Below are 26,237 nucleotides of genomic sequence, written 5' to 3'. Positions count from 1 at the left end.
AATATCAGTGCGCAAGTGCTAGCCAGTTAAAGAAAGCGAAAAGCTTTTCCAATATGTTGACTAAGTATGTGCAAGAATCGCCGCAGAAGTTTTGTAGGTACATGTCCGGGAATAGAAACACAATCGAAGCCGTTCTTGTAAATGGTGTATCGTGTTCTGAACCTTCCCTCCTTGATGAAGCGTTTAACAAGTACTGCTCTGTATTCATTACAAAGGATGCCACAACTATCGTAAAACCCTCAGACATGAATCTTTCCGACAACGATATTCTTATTACGAAGGAAGGCATAATTTCTGACTAGCTAAATCTAGACGACGAAAAGTCACTGGCGCCGGACAAGGTTGCAAACGCTTTTCTTAAACGTTATTCTGAGTGCGTGGCATGCTTTCTCGAAAAGCTTTTTTTTTTGTTATCGCTGAGTAGTGATTATACCTACTGATTTGCCGATGGCAAGGGTAAAACCAGTTTTCAAATCTGGAAGCAAGCTTGCCATTGCGAACTATCGCTCGATTTCTATTACTTGCACGATATGCAAGGTCCTCGAACACATAATTGCTAAGGTGTTCAGTACATAGAAAATAATAATCTTTTCTACAGTGAGTAGCATGGCTTTCGAAGAAGTCTATCAACTGTGGTTCAATTGTTTGAAACTGTCCACAGCTTTGCTGAGGACAAGCGCAAGTTCACGCAATTGCAATTGATATGTCAAAGGCATTTGATAAGGTCTGTCACAGGAATCTCATCAGCAAGCTTTATCACTTTGGGGTCAATCAACAACTTATTAAGTGGATTCAAGCGTACTTATCAAATAGGCTGCAATATGTTGAAACAGTGGTCAACACTCAAAGTTTACCCGCTTTTCCTGGTGTACCGCAAGGGTGTGTGCTGCGGCCAATATTGTTATTGATTTATAATAATGATATAGCCGAGCATGTAGATACTAGTGTTGAAGTTCGTTTATTTGCGGACGACTGTATATTGTACAGCCCAGCAAAATCAATAGATGATGAAAAAGTACTTAAGAACTCCTTGCAAGAAATTCACAATTGGTACTCCAAATGGAATATGGAAATTAATTTTGATAGGACTGCGTGTATGACTGTCTCGAACAAGAAAATGTCACTGTGTTTTAATTACTTCGTAGGCAACAAACAAATAGCCCGCACAACAAAACTAAACTATCTTGGCGTCACCCTCTCAAATAACCTCAATTGAAGGATCATATAAAAACATATGTGGATCTGCTCAGCGAAAAGTTGGATTTTTGAAAAGAAAATTGGCGCATGCAACGCCTGCCGTTAAACTTAAGGCGTATAAAGCCGTTGTGCGCTCTTCTTTGGAATATGTTAGTGTTATATGGGATACTCGCCAGCAATATCAGATTAACCAACTTCAACGCATTCAGAGACTTGCAGTACGGTTTATATTTTCATCGTATCGCAAAAGACAGTCCGTAACCACCTTGCTTGCTAGGGTAAATTTATCAACACTGGCAACACGCTGAAAAATCGCACGACTGAAGTTTTTGTACCAGCTCTGTACTAATAAATTTAATTTAGATCAGTCGCGCTACTTGTTACGTCTTGGCAGAGTCTCTCCCCATGTGAATGACCCTTATGTTCTTATGCCTTACAATGCCAGAATTGATGTCTTCAAGTATTCTCCCTTTGTTAAGACAATTGAAGATTGGAATGCCCTTGAAGTACAGATTTTTGATGACACAATGACCGTACAATCATTTGAACGGAAGCTGGAAATGTACCTCTCGTGATGTATTTATTTGTTTCATTGCTTGATGTGTTGACAAAATGTGTCAATCCTCCCACCCTGTACCAGCCCGAAAAGGGCTAACAGTATGCAAAATAAATAAATAAATAAATAAATAAATAAATAAATAAATAAATAAATAAATAAATAAATATTCGAACTAGCCCAGCAGTCCGCTTTAAGTACTGGCTACTCCGTTGCAGATATTACAGCATTACTTCCAGTATTGATCAGCCCCCAAATTTGTTTATACTTGTATGTTATAAAATACTTTTCGCTGGAGAGACATTTCATCAGTGAAGAGGCTACACTGCAGTTATTTTTCTGGCTACAAACATTTCCTTTCAATAACGAGCTGTTCTCTAATCAGTGTCGTTACTACAATCTCGCCTGTGGGCGACCCAACGAACATGTGCACGTAGTTCCACAAAGAAGCTTGAAACGTTTCATGATAGGCAGATGACTGTAGCGTTTGCAGCATGCCACTTTCGATAGCAGACGATGTGTTAGCGTTGAGGCGTTCTGAATAGGCTATTTCTTAGCAAAGGCAATGACAGCTTTAGCAGATGAGTTTCGCAGTCATCTCTCGTTACGCTCAACTGCAGATTGTTACCCGAGCGAAAACCACCAGGACGACTCCAAGTGGTGAGGATAAATAACGTTTTGCGTGACTTCCCTGCCATTCACGATGAAGGCATCACTGTTTATCAAAGAGAGGCACAAGTCCATCGTGCAAACGGCATCGGAAGATGGCCTCATTAAGCGTAAGGTGTTTTTTTCTCTCGGCCCCCCGGTCAAGTCCTAGAACAGTCACAGTATACGTTTTGACGATGCTGAATCATCTTGTCCCGAATGGCTCTTGTAAGCGCACACAGCTGTCGATAAAAGAGGACCGAAACAACTATTTTTATTTGTTAGTTTGGGTAGCGGATTTTGAGACAGGCAGTGGTGTCCAAGTGTGGCCCCGAGGATCGACCTTTTAACCATATTTTGTCGCGCTAAAGGCAAAAGAAGCTAAGCAACCACCGTATGCAGGAAAATGATTTGTGGTAAACACTATAAAAATGTGTGTTCTTCAAACAAAATCAATTGAATTGCTTTCATATGAACCCCTAATGATTTGACGTCAGATGCCTAAGTGAAACATGGCTTTTATGAACGCTGCGATACAAGTGAATGTTTGAGGCAACCCGCCTAGGTTGCCCATTGGCTTCGGTTTTGCGCTTCTAAGCATGAGGTCCCGGTGGCCACTTTTTGATGGGGGTGAAATGCAAAAACACCCGTGTATTTAAATTTCGGTGCACGTTAAAGAACCCCTTCGTGTGAAAATTGATCCGGAGTCCCCCACTACGGCGTGCCTCGTAATCAGATCGTGATTTTGGCAAGTCAAACCCCATAATTTAATTCATTAATTGATTCCCACGAAATTTTGTCATTTTCCGTACAGACAAAGATTACTGTATCTTGAGGGTAGGTTTTGGTGGTGTTCTGATTGCTGTGAAGGGCGGTTAATCTCAAAGCAAGGGGCAGCTGAAACTTCGAAGTCCATATGGAAGCGTCTGAGTTGAAATCTAATTAAGTGAAAGGTGCAACATTGTGATTGGATGTTGTTACTTCGCTTCTAGCATACCCTCTGACATTTTGTTGGCCAGCTGAATTCACTCGTAACGGTTCTTAATAATTCGAAACATTGCCTTCTATATCTCCGCGATTTTATTTTCGGCAATAATAATTGGGGTAACAGATATTGCCTCCGCATTGGAACACGTTGAATCAGTGGCACATGCCTTAGTATCATTTGTTTTGTTCTTGTCCATAGTGCAACTAAAAGCTTTGCTAATCCGACTAGCAAATTTCAGACCTTGCTCCTGCTAACTTGGACACTGATTGCATTCTTCCGATTAGTGATCGTGTTAAACAGGAGGTGTGGCTCCTGACAGTCCGGGTCAGTGCTCTCAGGCATGCAGGTTGGCGCTCCCAACACTGCAATCGCAGATGTGCAAGCCATCCTATTCTTGTTTTATATGAGTGTGTACTTTGAGATGTTTAAAGTTGAAAGTTATCACTGGGCTCCAATGTACCATGCGACCGATGTCAATATCACCAGGGCACTTTTGACTTTGGTGGTAATGGGTGGCACTGATTTGTATATGTCAAATTCGGCGAAGAAGTGATATCGTTTGCCGTTTCTATTTGAATAACGGCTCATGTTCCTTAAAAAAATAGGTTCGGTCGTCGTTACAAATCTTACCGTGACCAGTAATTGTACAAACAGTTCTGTTGACTTAGAGCTCTCTACCAATATATTTAGCATCGGGGAGAATGTAAATACCGGGTATACGATGCAGACTTGCCGCAAAGCGCTGTCGGCAATGGTAGCCAAGGCATGATAACATAATACTCCCGGCTAGGAAGCACAGCTACGTGCGTAGCAGCTGTTTTCACCTTCGTGCTGTGCTGCACTACCAATGCTGTTCGCTGCTACAAGCAAAGCAAGCGATCCGTGGCAACGTCGGCAACAATCTAAGGTGTTTTGTCTTCAGGCGCGGCCATAGCAAGATAATAAAATCAGATCTGTATGAACTGCGGAACGCCGACACAGACGACGCTGTGGACTGGGCGTTGACTGGGCGAATAAAAAGGTAAAAATAGTATTTACTGCACTTAACCTTCCCTAATATACAAGTTGTCCCACGTAACTCGAGCCAAGACGTAAAAAAATGAGGGCACTTCGGACGTGGGTCGAACCGGACGTGAAGTGTTGGCACTAGCCTAAAGTAACTCGGGCTGTTCTTTATTTTCGCGGTAACTAATTATTTCTTTACATTTATTTACCCAAAATTTCTTAATTAATGACTTAAGACCGCAAGTGTGATACGCAACGTTGTAGAGGCCGTTCAGAAGCCCCTTAATAAATTGTTTTCTAAGCGATGTGTTTCACATAGTTCTTGTTTTATGCATGCCAGAAGAAGCCGTTGATATAGGAAAAAAAAAACCACGTGATGGGGCGCTCATGTACTGCGCTGAAGCGTGCAATGGGTGAAGAAGCAAGTGGCCACCGGGAAGTGGCAGGGCGCTACGCCGGCTGTAGGCATCCGGGCCTCCAGCTCTCCGTGCCTAACGGCGCAAATGCATGCTACTGGCCGAGCTCTGCGAGGAGATAAAATGGCGGTGAAGTGACAGTATGGCTGCGGCCGTGCTTGCTCACCCGTAGCACGAACTTAGTCGTCAGATCTGATGACTGTCATACGGTCACTGAGGTTGAAAACTTCTGTCATTTGATGGCGCCCCTGTTTTGTCCATGAAGAAAGGGGCGTGCGTGTTTGTGTATGTACGCCAATGTTCAGCTTATCTTTTAGACAAAGTTGTTTAAAGAAGTGCCGAAAATCGGTTGTCGCTCCCGCGCATAAGCTAGGTGATAGCGGGGAAAATAGACCACTACAGACTGATGTCACTGCTTTCTATACTCGCCAAAGCGCTTTAAAAAGCATTTGTCTGCTCATTTCTCTGAATTTTACTGCAGCAACATGGCTGTTTATTTGGCCTATCTATAGAAGCCAACCTTGTGTCTTTTCTAAATGATGTCACAAAGATTGCGCGGAGATCCGATAGACGGTGTTTTCTTCAATTTTTGAAAAAAACATTTATTTGGGTGATTGATAACATACTAGTACATGATTTAAGAATGTGTGGTGTCACTGATGATGTTTGTTCGCTCCTCCAGAATAACTTGTATCAACGTAAACTTTCTTTGGTATATAAAGAGGTTTACCAGGACAATATATCGCGAGCCGTGGTGTAACCCAAGGTTGAATTTCTGGTCCTATTGTTTTAAACTCGTTCATAAATAAACTCGTTCTCTTCATTCCAAGCGCCGAACTACTTGGGTATCCTGGCGACATAAAGCTTTTCGGTCCTGTTAAAGACATATAATTGACAGCTGCTAAATAAAGCGAAGTTAATTCAGCGGTGAAATGATGCAGTTCTTGTGGCGTACCCATACATGTACAAAATAACTTCTTTAATATCATTTACTAGTAAAAACCGTGCCGTTAACTTTGCATACACTTTAAATGCCACGCTGTTGAGCAAGAAGAATGCAAGAAAATTGCAACTGTTAATTTTCATTGCGCATATGTTTGAGTGAGCACGTTAACCGTATTGTAAGTGCGTCTTTTAGCGGTATTGATTTTGTACACAGAATATCTCGTGGTTCTAGCGAAACTGAATGTTTTGTTCGATTCTTTTATTTTTTCATTGTTACTATACCCGAATATTGTGCAAAAATATGGAAAAACGCTTACGTTCTTCTTCAGGAGGAAAACCAAAAGTACAACGCAGATTGATTAGTATACCTTGCAATATGTACACGAGTTGGTCCTATTATTGCAATGAAAAGAGAGTTCTTAACATGTAAAGCATGAAAGCATCCACTTTGTTGGAAATTTCAAAGCAAAACGCACGCTGAGGCTACAAAAAATACGTGTCTTCGGCTTTGACGGAGCGCACTGGAATACTGTCAGCCCCCGGTTAAAGAAATGAGTTATGTTTGACACGTCGTTCCTTAACAAGTACTAGAATGAATTGTAAGTTATTTCCACAGCTTTATTCCAAACAATATAGCCTGGCTTAACCTGCGACGACTGAACGTGTCTATATGGTGCTAAAACATTGGAAGCCATGTGCCGGATATTGCCATTTCGTTCTGCAGGAAATACAACTTCCCCTTTTTTACGACCTTTTTAGGCTTCAATGACGCTCTCTCCGTAGCTCCCACTAATTGGAGACCAATAGATAGGATAGGATAGGAATAAATTTTATTTGTCCGACGGTTATTGCTGTTGGTGCCCGGGGCTTTTGTTTTATTTTTGTCAGTGTACCTTCATCTGATTAGCACTTGACATGTTTTGACAATATATTTTGCGCACGTCCGTTAACCTCCTTTATGAAAGAAAAGAGTAAAACGGATTGACTACACGGCAAGTAAAAGGTGAATTCTGTTGCACATGTGCAGTTTATTTCTTCTTTTAATCGAAAGCGGCTTTTATAGTCTAAATGATAAGCATATTGGTCTCATTCGCGTGTCCTTTTTGCTAGAGGAGCAAGTGCGGACCGAGTTCTCCAGGCCGAAAACGTCATGTGCTCCATCACCATGCTAGTGCTTATTGTGGCATCAATAACGACTCTATGCTTCGGTGAGGATGGAAGCAGCAGCGGCCCTGTGGATGCCTTGCGCGTAAGAACGGATTCTTGACGTCTCTACCCGAATCATTCTTTGAAATAGGCGCAATTTGCAAGTGTTCAAGTTATCTTGACTTTGATGTCATGACCATTTCTGTCAGCGCCCAATTTTCAACCCCATAACGCTATCGAAACGTTATGTGCTGCATAGTGTCTGAACCAAGGATTAAAGCAAAATAATTAGGCTGCAGTTATTTTTTTCTCCTGCGCAGTAATATGGTTCTGGGAAACGTAAACATAAAAGAAACCCTGGCCGAGAAAAATGTTATAGCGCAAAAAGTAGCGGATATTGCTTGCAGCGTTGGAATAAGGCAGTAAACTTTTTTTCATAAGACGGTGTGACCTACTGAAGCAAACAAGTTTCAAAGCGAAGCTTTTTTCGTGACCCTCGCGGGTATTCCTAACCATGGCTGCTGGTCACTGCTGCTGCCTTGCCAATGGCTTACGCTTAAGAAAATTAATAAACCTGCCCGATGGCGAGATCAATTTTGTTTGCCAATATCGAAAGGGTGCAAAATATGAAAGAAATACGACGTGATTACGCGCTTCGCGGCCGATAATGGAGCGGCATTAAACCATCTCAGTGCAAAATCAAGCCATTTTGTCCGACTTGCTTGTCAGGGCAGGGTGCGTCACTCTATTGATTTAGGACATAGTGTGTACTCGAGGTCAGTGCCGGACGGCAAAATAAATAAAAAGGAACAGCCCAAACCATATGGGCACACAGAAAAAAGTTCGGAAGTGCAAAGAAAATTTTGGGAAAGTTCCTTGATGAATCTATTGACTCAACCAATACGAGACTGCAATCGTGCGTGGGATTAAATATGATGTCAGTGTTCGGGAAAAATGGAGGTTAAGGCATTTTGATGAACGCGAAGAGTATTAATCATCAATAGTGGACTTATATGCATTCAGTGGTCGAGTGCTACATTTGTATTGAGCAGTTAGGAAAGAAATCCCAGCTGCATATTGTTTCTGTGCAGTACTGTTACTTCTCATTCGTTCACTTGGGAAGTTGAAGGTCGAAAACTTTGTTGTACACAAGGAGTGCAATCGGTCTGAATTCTTTCTAGGATGTTTATGCTACACTGAGTATAGGGAGCCGAGGCTATGCAGGCGTACACATGTTTCAGTCCAAGTGAGCTACAATAGGCTAGACAAAACACGGGAAATGTGGGCGATGGAAATGTAAGACGATGAGCAAAACGGGAACAAGATAAACGCAGGAGCCATCGTTTCGACAAGTGAGCCTGCCTTTTTTCAAGGCGACACTTTCTCTTCTCGGCACAGTATACAAGGTGCCCTAACTGTCATGCACCACGATATTAAAATATGCAAATGCCAAATGGCTGGATGGAGCCAAGGTAATGCTGATTGTTGTCGTTTGGAGATACTCAGATTATCTTTTGCATTCCCCCAATTGCATAATTAGTTTTAATTATTTCACAACTTTAAAATATTTTAATTATGCCAAAAATGTAAATGACTAAATTGTAGAGCAACATAAAAAAACTGCCGATGCAGCTTTCTTTTGCTAAATACGTGCTACATAAAAGTGATTTTCCGAGCTTGGAAGAAGCCTGCGGGTACACGCAAAGTGCATCGAGCCATTCGTGGCCAGTCGCGCGGCAGTTTTCGACGATAGTTCATGGACAGTTCACTGACAGAGTAACAACTCCACAAAGCGCTGTCCGTCCCTGTAGATTTTTTGTCTGCGCTGTGATGAAATAGACATGTATAACCAACGAGCCTATCAATTCGTCCGGACCCCCCTCCCCCCTTAACACGACCGCTTGCACAAATCTAGGATGTTAAGGCTCTCGTTCGAGTTGCTTTGGTCGCTTGTAGAGGATATTTCGTTAAACAGAGCACAATCGTCCACAAATAGAGGTGCTTGTACACGCGGTTAGAGAACATAAACAATATCGTTATTGTAGAACAAGAATAATAAAGGGCCCATACACTGAGATCTGGTTGTCGACAGATGTCGAGGCACAATAGTTGCCGGGAGATGTCGCGTCGCTTCAAAACCACGTGTGCTGTTGTCCTTTGCCTCGCGGCCCATTGACAGATTTAAAGGTTGCTTTCATTCTAAAACTGCCTGATGGCGCTGCTTTTCTTTGTGCGAGGACGCGTAGTCACGTAGCAATTTTCTTATTTTGCGCGCTTTCTCGTTCCCTCTACCTCCACAAAAAAGAAACCCCCGAAGTTTATTATGATGAAGTTTACATCGCCCTCGAAGAAGCCATGAACACTAGTTGCATAGAACGGGTGCTGGTTACGCAACCATTATTCATAGCCGTATACTATAAAGTGATTTGTAGCGCGAACCAACGAAGTGTGGAAAGAAAATGATAAAGGGCTAGATAAAGAAGAACAAACACAGAGCTCAAACACCCCCAACCCGCATAAATCGTTATCCTTATTCCTACATCATAACAATGCATCTTGTAGTACTTTAAAGGTGTATCATTATATAAGCAACCAACTAGCCCGGTTTTTAACTTTAGCAACGTGACGCGTACCTACCGTAACACATCTAATATTTTGCGCCTCTTACGGTTATCTACCACCACGTGGTACATATCTTGACAGAACAAGAGCCAAAAGTATGCCAGTTATTTATCGGTACGTATTTGGATACTACGGACTAAAAAAGTACTACTCCAAACATGGACTCCAAACAACATGCAGTTGTTCCTTTGTGTGTCGTCTGATCCGAGTTTTTAAATGTTTGATGCATTATAGCTGTGATACAGTGTATAGATTCTGGCAGGGAAATGTACATGTCACCTCGAAGTTAAAAATTTCAAGTTTTTAAAAGCCTTTAACATATGCTTCTATATTTAAACTTAAGGTAGTGGTAGAATTGTTCACATATGGGTGAAAGAGAATATAAGGGTTTAACATTGCTTTAAATTGTTATGCTTATGATCCCCTCTTCCCATTATTGCATTTTGTAGGCTGCTGAGTTAATGCCGAACGTGGTGTTGGCTGTGGGAAGCGTCAACATACCGCTGCTGAGGTGCCTAACTGCTGACTGTACATTCCTTGACAAGGCCTCTGGAAAAGTGACGTTTACCTGGCACGTGAAGTCCCCGGACAGCTCGGAACGGTGCGTGAAAATTTATTTTGCATTAACCTTATGCTTACGTGCGAAGCTTCAAGAGACTCCATAAAGCGAAAAAAAAAAAACCCACAAAAGTTATTGTAATTTCTGATAGGCCAAGTAGGGCCAAGTAATTATTGTGCATTACAGTGGAAGGAGAAACGCGTCTTTTTTGCATCCGTACATTACGTTGCCACTTTGTAGATGGGTTTCTATGCCAATATCTACATTGCAACTCGCAGACAAGATTAGGCAAGCTACCTTTAAAGCCGCCCACATATCACCGGCAAAAGAAGTTGTAGGAGCAGGCACGTCATTTTTCCAGCGTAGGCTGTTAATGCTCATTCCAAGAGCCATTTCGGGTGGCGATGGTTTCTGCCGCCGCCACCTCCACCAGCGGTGCCCGTAGCAGCTATCGCAGGGGATGAGAAAAATGAGGGACTCATTTCCCGCCGTGACCGAACCCGGGCCCGCCGCGTGAGAGTCAGCTGCTCTCTCACTGAGCCACGCCATTTTTCTTTCTTTATTGCCACATTGAGCATCACAAGCACCGAATAACAACATTCGAGGAGCCAGTCTCTAAGTAAACTCGCCTTATTGTGTGAAACCATTAATATCCGCGCATGTTTAACAATGCTTCAACCCCACGGAGCCATTAAGGCTTTGGGGTTTGAAAGTGGTACACAGCTATAATTCTGCTGATGCTTTCCTTGAAATATTGCCGTATCGGCTTCGCGTCTATGTCAGCGTTCCGAACTGCCATCCTAGATCGCCAAATGCTGTGGAGGCTCAAGAGAATAATGAGGTCGAATGGAATACCATCCTCATTTTGAAATGGCAAAAACTGTATGCCGAAAGAGTCTACAGGTAGGTCTTTCTTGAGGGTACGTTGTAAGATATCCCAGAAGAAAAATGCTTCCCAACAGTCGATTGAGTTTGTCGCACCTGTACGTATGACAGCTAGCGAATATATTCATGATTTTTTTTATGTATCAGACCCGTTTCTCCGGACTGTTTGTGAAATTAGACTGGGAAGAGCACTGCCTAGTTTAGTAGTCGCGTCGGAACGTATGCCGGGAGCCCTCAGCGGATACCTAAAACATGTCTACCTGTGTTGTACTTTACTGAGCTACGTCATATGCAGCGGAAGAATGTCCTATAAACGCGTCCTAGCACGCGAAGGCACACGCGATGCGACATGCGCGCTGCGTAGCGTCCATAAGTGCATGCTTTACATTGCACTTGCATATTATTCACCAAGTGGAATGCCATGCACCATATGCACATGTAGCGGTACAAGGCAGTTAAAGAAGGTTTGAGGAAGAAAATAAAGTTGAACACAATGTATACAAGAATGGCAGAAAAAATGCGCATTGTGTACTTGAATGAATGAATCTCGCTAGGTGACTGTTTCACCGCCGCGTTTCAAAGGGGATGCCAATAAATCATCATTATCATTACAATCGTATCGCGCCACTTGCCTTGCAATGTGCGATTCGCGCGGCGCAGCGTCTATACGTGCGCCCTTTGCATTGAAGTTGCATATTATTACACCAGGTGGCACGCCATGTAGCGGCTGCATAGGTAGCGGTGCAAGATAGATAGACGAATCTTGAGGAAGGCAAAGTAGATTATGTAGCTGTATAAATATTTCTGTAATGAAAAAACATGTACGACATACCTTAATTATTCAAGCAGGCCAGGCGACTGTTTTTCATCGTCCTGATCCAAATAAAATGCCACTAACTAATCATCGTCATCATTACCATTTTATTACGACACTTCACATGCGCGCCTCGTAGCGTCCATACGTACAAACTTTGCATTGCTGTTCCGTTATATTCGACAAGGTGTCCCGACGTGCAGCAGTTCGACAAAGGAGTTGCATGCTGCATCTAGGTGATCTTGGATGTAGCAGGCACCATGACTACTTGTCACCATCCCATTTCGAAGGGGATGCCCTCAATCTCATCAACATAATCAACAGCAACGTACCGTGTAACGGGTCAAGGGATGCGACATTCACGCCATGTGGTCTGGGTGCCTGTTTACTCTTTGTCGGTACACGCTATGACACCTCCCCGCAAGGGACGAACCTGAAGAAGCGATTCGTACACTTACACGTGCGCCTGCAACCAGGCAACATCGTGCTTAGTACAGTGCTGTGCAGAAAGCAGAACAAGCCGCAGCTCGCCGTCGACGCCGGGTGGACAGTTCAGACCGTTCTCGGAAAAACGACGCGAAGATACTTCGCCGCTCAGACCTGAAGTGAGTGGAGCCGAAAATGAAGCTCGTATGTAGCCGCTCCTCCAGCTTACGCTGTGATTGTGCTGTGTGTGCCGCGCATGCCTGTGTCATTTTTCTTCCTCTCGAAAGCTAACAGCGAGAATAAACAATGTGCGCAATACATGTCGGCTACTTAATCCAATAATTCTGAATCATCGTAACAGACAGTCAACCACAAAAGCTTACGGACCATGCGATCTCAGAAAGCGTTCAATTTCCGAGCAGCCTGTAAACGTAGTGAGTGAAAACCGAACATCACAATGTTGTTCACATATACTGGTAGAGGCTGTAAATACGAATACTAGGCTAATCTGTCAGACTGCGCAGATATTGAACTTTTTCTGTGATTTCGTGTTCCGTAATGTTTTGTGGTTGACTGTATGCGCGCCATAAGCGCAACCGAATGATGATATTCTGCGCACTTATTATGCGTTGTCTTCAGCACAGCTACAGATGTGCGGATAAGAAAAAAGACGTTGAAGATGCATTTTACTATTTTTACTATTTATTTTCTAGAACGGACATCCGAGTCAACTTTCTTGTTACTGGAGGTGGACCAGACATGTGCGTTGCACACATAAATGATGGTAAATACGAATGATTTTTTTATCTCACAGGTATAACAAAAAAGATACATAATCGTTGGAACTACATTCTCCTCCAATTTTATACTCACGCGCACGAGTACCTTGTAGAGGAAGCAAAAATAATGTCCAGTAAAGCAATTAGGCAGACACGGAGTGAAACCGCTACCTGTAGTTTGTAATAATAAAGTTGGTAAATAGTTGATGTTCTTGAATGAGAAAAGTTACAAAGGCGCAGGTATTCGCACTGGCCACCACGTCTAGAAAATGCAGAATTCGGTGTTGTCTTGTGATATTGTCAATGAACGCTTCCTTCGCTTTTATATATGAGCAACATGGATCTGACTATTGCGGCTCTATTCGCTCATTCGGAAAATAATACTTACGGACCAATTTTGTTTCCGGAAAGTTGCGAAAATCCGGAAATATCGAAAAAGCAGAATTTATTGATTGCATGGAGCGATTTCAGTGATATGATGAGCTTAGATAATTAGAAGTTGTGCACAGGGTCTAACTACTAGTATTTATTTATTTATTGAACATACCTTACAGGCCCCTTGACAGGGCATTGAGTAAGGGGGGTAATAAAAAGTACAGAGTAACTTGTCAGTGTAAAAACGTACGGCTCAAATTTGCAATTTAACACAAAGCAGAGGAATCGATGATAATGTGGTATGATGGCAAATATAAGGTTGGGCGGGAAAAAGGATAACACGAAAAAAAAGAAAAAAGAAATATGGGCTGGCATTATACATATGGCAAAACTGCACATAAGAACTATAAAGTACACCGATTACAATGACAGCACTAACAAGAAAAGAAACTACAACCAAAGATAGACTGACAAATATGCGGATTCTAGGCGCAGGAACAGTTAACAGAGTTTCAAAGACGCACAATGGTAGGGCATGATAAAAATGCAGGAACTGATGGCGTGCACAGTAAAAACATTTATCAATATAAGAAATGCAGTCGGGCACAATGCATGCCATACCACTTGTTACGGTAAATCTTTCGTGCTTAGAAGTCTGTCTTGTTATTTATTACATACTGCGAACTTATTAAGGTTCAGCCAGGAAGAAATACTGCGGCGCGTAACACCGCAGCACCCGAACTTCAATACTAGCAAGCACGCCAGCTGCCTAAGGAGTATCCCGCCTACTTAGAATAAAACATAAACAGTAACTGTAAAACTATGTTCTTAGAATATGGATTTTCGAGCTACTCTGTTGAAAACAAACTGCAAACATTTCTTCTTTCAGACACCTCTCATTCGATTCCAGCCCAAGTTGTGTACAGCGACTACGAAAACTGCGTTGTTCTGAAAATGTTCATTGGACAAAGAGAAGGTAAGATACCGCTAAAAAAATTTGTACGGATTTTAGAAAGCGAGAATAATCTCCATTAAGTTAGGGAGATTTCTTAACCCCAGTTATTTGGTGCCTTCTAGGCTTCCTTGTGAGGGGCTAAACGCCTCGAAAATGTAATAATATGCTTTAGTTTGTGCCCTACTTGCACTACAAGAGTTATATCATTGATGCCCACGCAGCAAAACTATAACCCTTTACTAAGTTTTTACAACTATACACCCATGAAGAAGTATGAGCGCGGTGGGCGGCGGAAATTATTGGGTGGAATTCACGTCGAGGTAAACAGTTAACAGGGTGCAGTGTATATAATGTAAGCGTCGGTAGTCATGATGTAGGTGCCCTGGTCTTAAGCGTCACTAGTCATTGTTAATGCATCCTCCCCGAAGTGACCACCTGGCTGGGAGGTGCACTATGTTTCTGCATATCTTCTGCAGACTGTGAAGTAGTACATCGCGCTGGCGTTATGAACGTATACTCATGGCAACGTGAGAGTATGCATGTCAAATGCCAGCTGTGATATGGCTATTGAAGTGCGCCTGAAAAGCAGAAATGTTCTGAATAAAGGACTGGACTGACGTTTGTATAAAATATGTTGCATTTGACAGGCGAAACAAGATTTTGGCGGCAGTTCGAACAAGAATTCAAATTTACAGTTTCCAATACCTAGAAAACGTTATCGAGAATCAGTAAATAAAAGAAAACGGTGGATCTCACGCATATGAGGAATCAATCATTAAAAAATTATGGGGTTTTACATGCCAAAACCACTTTCTGATTATGAGGCACGCCGTAGTGGGGGACTCCGGAAATTTCGACCACCTGGGGTTCTTTAACGTGCACCTAAATCTAAGTACACGGGTGTTTTCGCATTTCGCCCCCATCGGGGAATCAATCATATGCGAAGGTTTCTTTCTTATTCACTGATATGTCTTCTTGTTCGTGTTCCTTAGTGAAACGGCGCAACCCACTTTGGGGGATCGGCCTTGAATTGAGCGGTGAAAAGAAACGTCCTCCTATCTATCTATCTATCTATCTATCTATCTATCTATCTATCTATCTATCTATCTATCTATCTATCTATCTATCTATCTATCTATCTATCTATCTATCTATCTATCTATCTATCTATCTATCTATCTATCTATCTATCTATCTATCTATCTATCTATCTATCTATCTATCTATCTATCTATCTATCTATCTATCTATCTATCTATCTATCTATCTATCTATCTATCTATCTATCTATCTATCTATCTATCTATCTATCTATCTATCTATCTATCTATCTATCTATCTATCTATCTATCTATCTATCTCATGAAAAATACAAGCCCACTTGTCCAAACGTTGGTACCCGCTTTTATCTTGTTCTCATTTTGCCCACTATCCATATCTAGCCTCTTGCGCCGACACAGTGACCCAAGCTGTCTACCTGCTTGGGCCAATACGAATGCGCTCCTTGTCGCGATGCTGTCGTGGTAGTTCCATTATCGTCATTTCAGGTTCATAATTTCTTACTATCGTCGTGCCTTCGTCGTTGCGCCTTCTACGCGGCCCAATTCTTCGAAGTTGTCTAATAGCTTGGGGCACTGAATATGGGCTCATAATCGTGATGCCGTCGTGGTAATTACATCTCCGTCATTCCAGATTTGTCATCCGATAATCGTCAAACCGTGGTCGTCATGCCATCATCGTCAAACAGTCGTCATGCATTCGTTGTCACACCGCCATACTAATGCCGTCGTGGTCGTTCAATTGTCATCATTCCAGGTTCATTATCTGAAATTCGTCATGCTCTCATCGTCAGGCCTTAAATTCCGACGCACCGGTCCAGGTTGTGTAATAGCGTGGGCCACTGGGTTTGTGTTCGGGCTCGGGATACTGTCGTGGTTGTTTCATCGTCGTCACTGCAGCTTCGCCATCTAAAACTCGTCATGCCGCCGTCATCACGCCATCATCGTCACACAGTGACGATGATGGCGTGATCATTGACATCACTTAAGAAACTTCATAAAATTGTCGCCCTACCGTTGTCGTCATACTGCCTTTGTGTTTCCATGAACATCAATGTTTCTTGACCACTGTATTGCAATTATATTGTCATTATGCAACTGCGATTATGCCGTCCTTGTCATGCCGTCATTGTCAGTCGCTATCATGCTTCCATTGTCAGACCGTCGTCATAATGTGGTCGCGATCGTGCCATCATCACTCCAGCTTCGTCATCCGACTCTTGTAATGCCGTCGTCGTCATGCTATCGCTGTCATGCAGGTTTCGTAAGGTACTTTGTCCACCGGTCGTGTTGTTTTAAACACGTTGTTCTTGCACGGCGACGTGCGGGTGAGGCCCTACAGGGTCGAAGATTTCCGGGATGCCCTCGCCAACGCTGGTGTGCTCCCCGAGGTCGTTACGTTGGGAGCGTACCAGATCAACCATGTGTGGGCGGTGGCGTTCAACAGCGCGGAAGCCAAAAGGAAACTGGCTGCTTTCAAGGAGCTGCAAGTTAAAGGCCGCTGCTGCATTGTTATTGACCCTGAGGACCAGCAGGTTAAACTGCGGCTGCATTGGATGCTCCACGGCGTGCAAGATGAAGACATCCGGACTGCTTTTGCGGCGTTCGGGAATGTAACCGAGGTGACGCGGGAGCGTTGGCGCGTCCAAGGCATGAGAGAGAAGGGCTCGACCACGAGAACCGTACTGCTCAAGCTCAAGCCGGGAATGAAGGTGGACGACCTGCCCCACCAGGTTCGAGTCGCCGGTGAGTTGGCCCTTGTGGTGGTTCCTGGGCGGCCGATGCAGTGCCTGCGCTGCCATGGCACGGGACATGTTCGCCGTGACTGCAAGGTACCCAGGTGCTCGAAGTGCAGACGCTACGGACACGCGGACGCTGACTGCGTCCGTACCTACGCGTCGGCTACCGGGCTGGGAAAGACGGACGAGATCGCGGAACTCATGGACGTCATTGAAGCCGAGGATGCAGCGAGGGGAACGGACGAGGCGGGCAAGCAGACGGGGCCACTGGACTCGTCAGCGTCTACAGGCGGTGACGGCCTCACTGGGGATGGTTCAGCGAGCCAACAACCAGCGGATGACTTGCCTAGGTCAAACGAGACAACCGGAAAGGATGTGGAGAACACTCCGGAGCCCAAGGTCGTCGAGCCCAAGGGTCCGAACGAGCTGCAACCGGACAAGAGTGGTGCCCGCACGCCGACCAGCGTCTCCGCTGCGGCGAAGCGTTCCCACGCCCAAACCAGCGCCGACGGTGACCCGACGGCGACGCCTGGAGCCGAGGAGCCCCCGGCAAAGGCGCCTCAAGGCCGGCGTTCATCCTTTCGGCCGCGCCCTAACGTTCCGGTAGACAAGCGTGCCGGAAATTCGGAGTCCCTAGGACACGCTCATGTTCTTCCGCCGGACCGCAATGGCGGCGATGGCGGCGTCTAGCCTCGTGCTAGACGCGAGAGGTAAGCACCATATTGCCGGTCTCCTCCCCTATTGTTAAAATGGCTCCAACGTGTCCGTTGAAAGTCGCTACTCTAAATGTTCGAGGACTGGCAGGGAAATGAAAAGGCCAGCTTTACCGGCTTGTAACGGAGCACGACATTGATGTGCTAGCCGTGCAGGAGACGAAAGTCGACGGCGAAGAAGAGACCGGCGTTATGGTGCGGCGTTTGACGTCTAGGTTTTCTGCCGTAGTCGGTCATGCGGTGGGCACATCCGCTGGCTGTGTCCTTTTTGTAAAGAAGTTGCCGGGGCTAGAGGTGCATGCAATTTATTCGTGTGTGTCGGGCCGGTGTGTTGTCGATTTTTCGTTCAACAACAACGAGTGGCGTATTGTGTGCTTGTACGCGCCCGATAAGGTGGATGAAAGGGCTCAGTTTTTTCACCACATTGAAGAGCGTCTATGCAAGGGAAGACAGCTCATAGTAATGGGCGATTTAAACTGTGTCCTCAGTGCGCGGGATAAAACAAGCGTTCGTGGGTTGAGAGACAAAAGCACGGAAGTGTTGTCGCGAATCGTAGAGAACTGGGACCTTGAGGATGTGGCAGAGTGCCTCCAAGGAGCGCGTGCTGTGAAGTACACACGATTTGAGGGCTCTAGTCACGCACGGCTCGACCGCATTTATTCGTCTGTTGACATCCTTCCGGAATGTAACAGCTACGAAGTAGTGCCAGTGTCTTGTTCTGACCATTGTTTAGTTCAGTGCTGCATAGGAATTCCAAAGCGAGGTAAAGCTTTCTCATGGGAAACGTGGAAATTAAATAACAAGCTTCTTCAGGATGAACCGTTTAACCGAGCAGTAAGAGAAGAAATAAGGAAAATAGATCCCAGTAAAAACCTTCACGTATGGCAACAGTGGGAGCTGAGTAAGGAAACCCTAAAAATAAAGGCAATAGAAAGGGCTACCTGTATTCGTTACGCGGAGAAACAAAAAGAGACCGAGTTAAAGACGCATCTTCATAAACTGCTCAGGCAGGAATCTCAGGCACCGGGCAAATTGGATAGAAGACATCAGAAAAGTGAAACAACAGTTAGAGCAACTCGAGGAGCAACGCTATCGAGGAGCCCTGGTGAGGACAAGGCCTGAAGACGCAGCTGCAGGTGAAGCGCCTTCGAAACGAGCGCTAGGGTTAGAAAAAGCGCGCGCTGAAAGGAACCACATCGACGGAATAGAATGGCGCGGGACCTTATCAACAGACACAGACGACAGCAAAGCAGCTTTTCACGAGCATTACCAGGCGCTATTCTCGCACCACAAAGTAGACGCTACTACATTTGGCAATGAGTTTTTGCGTGTTATACCCCGACTGGACGACGAAAGAAAACAAAGATTGGAACTGGAGATAACAGAATCCGAAGTTGAACAGGCCATAGACAACTTAAACCCCGGAAAATCGCCTGGACCAGACGGCTTTAGCGCCGGTTTTTATAAAGAATTTAAGCACGAAATTAGCCCAGTATTGAATGTAATCTTTAACGAAGCGTACAAATGGAGCACATTGCCTCCGTCTTATGGGTCGTCACACACAGTACTCATTCCTAAAACTGATGATGCAGCGAAATTAAGATATGTTACGGCGTATCGTCCCATAGCACTCACCAATATCGAGTATAAAATCTTTATGAAGATATTGGCGCGAAGATTGCAGTCAGTGATACAGGACATCGTCGGGCCTCACCAGACATGTGGGATTAAAGGCCGGACTATTGTTACTAATATTCACAAAGCGCGCAGTGTACTTGAGTGCTGTGATGATTGTAATAGTCGGATTGCCATTTTACAGATTGACCTCGAGAAGGCTTTTGATTGCGTGGCTCATGAAATCTTGTTTGCCGTTTTAGACTATGCCAATCTCGGATCTGTAATCTGCGAGGGGGTCGCCCTGGCGTACCGTAACTGCACGACCAGATTGATCGTGAATAAGAGTTTAGGGGCTCCAATCAGCCTGCAACGTTCTGTGCGTCAGGGCTGCCCCCTCAGCCCTCTGTTGTTTTGTATCTACATTGAAACCCTGTGTATGAGATTGATTGAAAACAATAGAATTACGGGATTTAAGCTTCAAGCAGTTGAAGTGAAGCTACTGGCTTATGCAGATGATGTCGCTGTTTTTGCGGAGGATCAGGGGAGCATAATTGAGGCTGTCAAATGTGTTCGTAAATTTAGCCAAGTCACTGGTAGTGGAGTTAACTGGTCGAAGTGCCTCGGGCTCTGGCATGGATCGTGGCCAACGAAGCCAGATCATTTCGCCAACGTGCATTGGGTGACGACCCCAGGAAAGTACTTGGGCGTCCCGCTCGATGCCTATCATGATAGCGAGCAGTACTGGAAAGGGCAGGTCAAAGACACACGGGAGAGAGCTGAGAAGTGGAAAGGCACTAACCTTTCTATTTTTGCCAGAGCCACCGTTTGTAACATTTTCTTTATCAGCAAGCTCTGTATTGCACTGTTCAAGGTCAAATGTTCAGAAGCTACACAGGATTTTCGCCGTCTTTGTCTGGGCGTCGGAATGGGAGCGCTGCAGCCGGACCAACTTGTTCCGGCGGGTAAAAGGCGGGGGGCTGGGATTGGGTCATCTCTTTGTACGGCAGTTGGTAAACCGGTTCCTGTTCTTTAGGGACGCAACCGACCCTTTCTTTTTCTTGCGCACGGTATGTCAAATGAGGCTGAGTAGACGGCTGCCAGAGTATGTGGTTTCAACCGAAGAGTTTTCGGGAGGGATTCGAGGATTTTACAAAGAAGTTGTATCGAGTGTCCGATTTCTTTCAGTGCGCTTCTCGAATGATTACCTGTCCGGTGTGAACAAAAAGAAACTATATTGTACTTTGTGGGACATTCTTTTCCCAGTGCCACTGTACAGGTCCTTGTACGATGGAGGCCCAAGCAGCGATGTTTTAAAGAGAGTAAAGAAAATGCAGGTCCCGCCAGGAACACAAACCTTCTTTTTCAAATTACACACGGGAACGTTACCAGTTAAGAAGTTTTTGGAGAGAAAAGGAGTATATTTACCGTGGGGAACGCACTGTTTAATTTGCAAGCAGCCAGAGACAATAGATCATGTTTTTTTAAACTGTTGGGAAGGCGTGTTCTTCTGGGATGTATTGCAGAGGACAATAAAGAAAGAATTTCCACTAGACCCGTATGGCATTCGTTACTTAAGCATAGATAATGAGGACGGGGTGCCTACGGGTTTCGTAAGGTAGTTGTAGTCTCGCTATTGTTCTCATTCAGTCGTCATCATTCCATTGTCATCATGTCGTTGTGATGCCATCGTCTTCACAGCACCGTCTTCATAGACTCGTCGTCATGCATTCGTTTTCATACAGTCGTCGGGATGCCGTCGCGGTGGTTCCATCGTCATAAATGTAACTTCGGCATCCGACTCTCTTCATGACGTCGTCGTCATACTGTAGTCTTCATGTAAACGTCGCGATACCGTCGTTTCACCATCGCCATCATTAAAGTATCGTCATCCCATTGTCGTCTTGCCGTCGTCGTCGTCCCACCTTGGTCGATTGATCGACGTCGTTCCTTTTTCCTCATTCCATCGTAACCATGTTCTCGTCATTCAACCTGCAATATAATGTCGTCATCATATTATTGTTATTCCATCATGAAGCAGACGCTATCACGCACCTCTTGTCATAACGTCGGCTTCATGCCGCCTTAGTGGTGCCATCGCCGTAATTCCCGCTAATTCATCTGGTTGTCATCCTACCATCGCCGTCATGCCATCGCCGTTAAACTGTAGTTGCCACCTCACTCTGCTCATGTCCTCGTTGTCACATTTTAATCGTTATACTATCGTCATCATTAAAAAAATTGACATTTCATTCCCCCCATACTGTCGTAGTTATTGACCCTTTTCACGGTGATCCCGCAAGTGCTGCCATGTTTGATCATGTGTCGATGCGTCCATAGCTTGCCTCGGCTGCCTCCGTTGCCTCTGTGATTGCAATGGTTGTACACTCTGCAGACCTGTTTCGGCGAATATCCTGCGCGGTGACTGCGTGGACGACACGCGAAGCTTTGCCACAGCTTCAAAGGACATGTAAGCGCTTTAGGAACTCATTACGCTTAGTCCAAATGGCGCAAGCAGCGTGCACAGTGCTTGCAGTAAAGGCTCGGCTAAAAATGTACTCTAAGCTATGTTAACTTTCTATGAATTAAATCAGTAGGATTGTGTAAAGCTCAGTAAAGTTCCAGGGGCGGTCACTATCGGATTATTTTCTGCCTGATCGCTCGCCGGTGTGCTCAGTTGTGACAGATTTGTTCTTGCTGAGCTCAATGCTTGTAACGTAGATGTTCTGTAGGTTGTAATAGCTTGTAGCAACTACGTATGATCGCTAGCCACTTGCTTACTGTGCGGACCCTGACGAACCTTCAACTCGAAACATTAGTGTGATGTCGGTGTAGTTGCCTTTACCCGTGTTTCCGCGCATTGATTCAAGTGTGCGCCCGTTTACTAACTATTGATACGTTGGCGATAAAGTGAGCGTAAGTTTGCGTGTGAGTTAGAGCGGACGTGTGTAAATGACGTGCGAGAAACTTACTATATTCGAAGAAGCGGTGCTACTCCATTTGTCACCGTTTATCCACCGGTACTCACTCGTGCAGACGTTCTGGGATTGCAATTATTTTCTTGGAGGTTAGTGCTACAGCACTGGCGGATTAGGGAATTTTTTTATCCTCGAGGGTCGCCGTGCATCTCGAAGAGCCGGCAACACAGGCAGTCCTTATGTAGCAGTGGTCCGTGAGCTTGGACAGACAGATTCATTCCATTTCTGAATATGCCAGTCACAATTTTGCAGCCAATTACTGCACCCGTCTTCACTCCACCGCTCTATCTTTGTCAGCATTAGTGGATCACAGTGCGTTAGCGAAAACGCAGCTGCATCTCCGTCAGCTAATCGCTCAGAAGTAGAGCAGAAGAGGTAACAGTTTCGTATTCGTGCGCTATCGCTGAGGCAGCGTGCCGCACAGCCGAAAGCGCCATCTCGTTTGTCAAGAGCAAACTGCTTCGCGAGAAGGGTTAGTGTGCTCTTATCATTTAATTGATATCATTCCTTCTTTGTAATTTGAACTCCACTGCGTAGGCGTTATACAGTCGTCGTCAAGCCTTCATGATCATAGGCGACCTTAACCAGCGAGTGCCATAGCAAAGTGGGAAGATGTCACAGTACGTGGCATACAGCCGAAGCAACGAAATTCTCAGATTTACGACTAAACCTGTGAAACAAACGTGACTTTGGGAATGCGGTCTGTCACTTAATTGCTCAATTGTTATTCGCATTACAGTCGACAGTTAATGTGAGGTGAGTTCTGCCGTAATTTTTTCTTCACATTGGAGGGCTTCTGTCGCCGACTTGTCCAGCTGTCTTGTTCTGCATGTATATCAGGACATCCACGCAGTGACATGTATCATTTCTGATCAATTCGTTAAAAAAATTATTGAATATATTTCCTTTCCTTCAAGGAGCTAGAGAAGAAGCCAACTTCCAGCACGCGAGAGCGTGGAGTCCCAGAGAAGACGACGAAGCAAAAAAAGAAGAGCTTTCATCATGTACTGCATTCTACGCTATTCAATGCTAATTCCATAGATATTCGGATATGTATGCTACATATTAATTTGAAATAATCCACACATTTCTTGGCCAGTCCCCCGCCGTGGGTAGGAGCCAGACATGTGATAGGCAACAGCAACAACAACGACCCGATGACTGTATATAATGTAAATACAGTTGTGTTTCGTCCTAGGCCGTCACAATCTAGCCTATAAACTGGTGCCAAAACTCGCCAGTAGTATTCATCCAGACACTACAAGCCTGGAGTGCTCATCAGGACCTTTGAAGGGGAAGACAGCTCGCCATAAGGACAGTTGTAACCTATGCCGAAAACCAGACGGAAAGACCTGACTGGACCACCCGCCGTTGCCCTTCGCCGTGATAAGACACGTAATAAACGTCCATCTAAGAAGGTGAGCGAGGTCAGAGATTGTTGGAACACAAGTTGAACTGCCTCAAAGTCCTCGAAGAAAAGCGAACAGTGAGACGCCAGATGAATACGCGTCTCATCAGTGAAGTGAAAGCCGTAATAAAAAGCGCATACAGTGCAAAGAATTCACCTTTCCTCGAACGACTACATGGAAATAACGAAAACTTGGACGAGCTTAACGCTGAGCTGGACGAAGGTATCCCTGAGGACAAGTTTGCTACAGAGTTTGAAACTGTGTTGACTTATCAAGATGCTGGAGCGAGGTAGGCTGGGGAAGCTGAAGGCTCGCGATTGGCTACTCCACCAAAGTCAGTGTTCCACGACTGCCCCTTCCGTAGGTGCAGGCTAATCACATGCATTCGATGATCGCGCCCCGTTCAAATTAATCATGCTTCCGACTCTTCAATTGCAGAAATTCGACGGACAGCTTTGTTATTGGCCTGCTTTTTGGGAGCAATGAAACGCGTCTGTGCATGAAAACGAAAGGTGACAAAAGAAGAACAACTTAAATATTTGAAGAATCCTCTCAGCGGTGCGTGAGCGACTTCAATTTCTCGTTTCCAAGCGACAGGCGAATGCTACGCTTACTCCATCAAAATTCTAAACATTCGTTTTGTTGATAAACGTCGCATTATGCAGGAACATCTGCGCCGTGTGCACGCACTACCAGCAGTTCCTTCCTCCGAAGATGTATACAATCTTCGAATGCTGTTAGATCATGTGCAGTGACATTACATATGTCTGAATGGACTACATGTCAGCCATGCTAGTTCCGCAGCTATGTTGACGGACATCATGTTGAAGGAATTGTCAGCAGACATTGTCATTGGCTATTACCGAAAAGAAGCCAGTTCAAAGCTCTCTGCTATCGGTCAGGCTCTGGGCAACAGCAGGACTCAACAGCGACAGCAACAGCGGATGGGGAATAGCAAGAACTCTTGAGCTATCTTTGTGTGGAAGGTGAAAGCCGGAAAAGAAGGGGAGCTCATGACTTTAAAGGAGATAAATGTGCTTGACTAGCTGAGGAGAAAAGAAACTTGCAGTCCACCCTCCAACAACAGCTCTCCTGCAGCCTTCCGCGACAGTGAAAGATAAGGACTGTTTCTTCTGTATTTCTTGAAAGCACTCTACCAGGTTTGTGACAGCAGTATTAAACATGAAGAAAAGTTGAAGAAAGTTGCTGCAGCCGATGTTATCGATGCACCGTGAAAGAACACCTCGCCAAAGACTGTTATAGAAAAGTCAAGTGTGGAACATGCAGAGGAGGACACGTCTCCTCAATGTGGGATCCCAACTGGAAACCTAAGAAGACGGAACAAGCAAGTCCGGTTTACCGCGAGCAGTCGCCATGCCAGTTCTCGTTCGTTTGTGGATGCCGAGGTTTTGCAGATTTGCAGACATTTAGGCCATGGATCATCGAAAAAAACGGGCCGCCTACATTCTTTGCACTGTAGACAGTGGAAACCAGCGTACATTCATCCATGTAGACGTAACCAAGACAATTGGCTTGAAAGAACTTGGATCTATTAATTTACAGGTAAATATTTTTGGACATGCAAATTGGCCTTGAAGCAACATTGCCTTGCCGAACTGAAGCTTCGCAGTCAGTATGACACTCGGGAGTACCTGGTACGAGTCATCGCAGTACAATTCGTCTGCAAGAATGTTGTACAAGTACCAATCGAGCATGACTTTGCAGAATCATTGGAAGCGACGGCCATCTGCAGACAAGCTGTTGTTACTGTGCATGGCTGCAGTTTCTCGTTATAGCCCGTTAATTGGTACTGACCAACTATGGCAATTCATGTCCACAGAAATGAAACGATACCACGGCCAGACAGACTTGGTGGCACTGGGGGCTGCATTTGGCTGGATATTACAAGGACCACTTTCTTTTAACATCTCCGTGGAAGGAGCACTCAAAGCATGCGTTGTTGCATGTAAGTGCATCTACCGACTCTACCGACGAAATTCTTCGGAGGTTTTGGGAGTTAGGGAGCATCGGGAATATGCCAGTCGACAACACTCAAAACAAGGAGCCTAATATAGTGCTATAAAGACTTCAACAGAATGTCCCCTTCGTTTACGGTCACTACCAAGTAGCTCTTCTGTGGAAACATGTAGACAACTAGAAGATAACCGACAACCAACACGAAAGCGACTGATGTGTTTGACTGTTGTGACTGTTGTGATGTGTGTGATGGTGGTGTGAAGCGATACCACCATCACGAGCTTATGAAAATAGGGAACGCCAAGAGAGTACCTAGCCAAATTGAGGCACAACCCTCTAACCTCTACTACATGCAGCATCGCGCTGTTGTGCGAGCACTAGATTACCAGTACTTTTTCACGCGTCTTCTCACTATCCCAATTCATCATCCCTC

General features: G+C 44.8%; 1 protein-coding gene across 2 annotated transcripts in view; it reads left to right on the top strand.

Moving 5' to 3' along the window:
- The first annotated feature begins 6,890 nt into the window (after positions 1-6,890).
- LOC129382362 (uncharacterized) overlaps positions 6,891-26,237 on the top strand; it is a 42,720-nt gene continuing 23,373 nt past the window's right edge. The window contains exons 1-4 of one of the 2 annotated variants that reach the window (XM_055066245.1): positions 6,891-7,004; positions 9,973-10,124; positions 12,921-12,991; positions 14,251-14,337. In XM_055066245.1, the coding sequence (XP_054922220.1) occupies positions 6,906-7,004; positions 9,973-10,124; positions 12,921-12,991; positions 14,251-14,337 (409 nt within the window). In that variant the 5' untranslated portion in view covers positions 6,891-6,905. Of the gene's footprint in view, positions 7,005-9,972; positions 10,125-12,018; positions 12,387-12,920; positions 12,992-14,250; positions 14,338-26,237 lie in introns of those variants that run through there. The other variant, XR_008610438.2, reaches the window with a different exon arrangement.

This window comes from Dermacentor andersoni, chromosome 6, assembly GCF_023375885.2.
Source record: "Dermacentor andersoni chromosome 6, qqDerAnde1_hic_scaffold, whole genome shotgun sequence".
In the NCBI taxonomy this organism is placed as follows: Eukaryota; Metazoa; Arthropoda; class Arachnida; order Ixodida; family Ixodidae; genus Dermacentor; species Dermacentor andersoni.
This window is presented reverse-complemented; position numbering and strand designations above follow the sequence as displayed.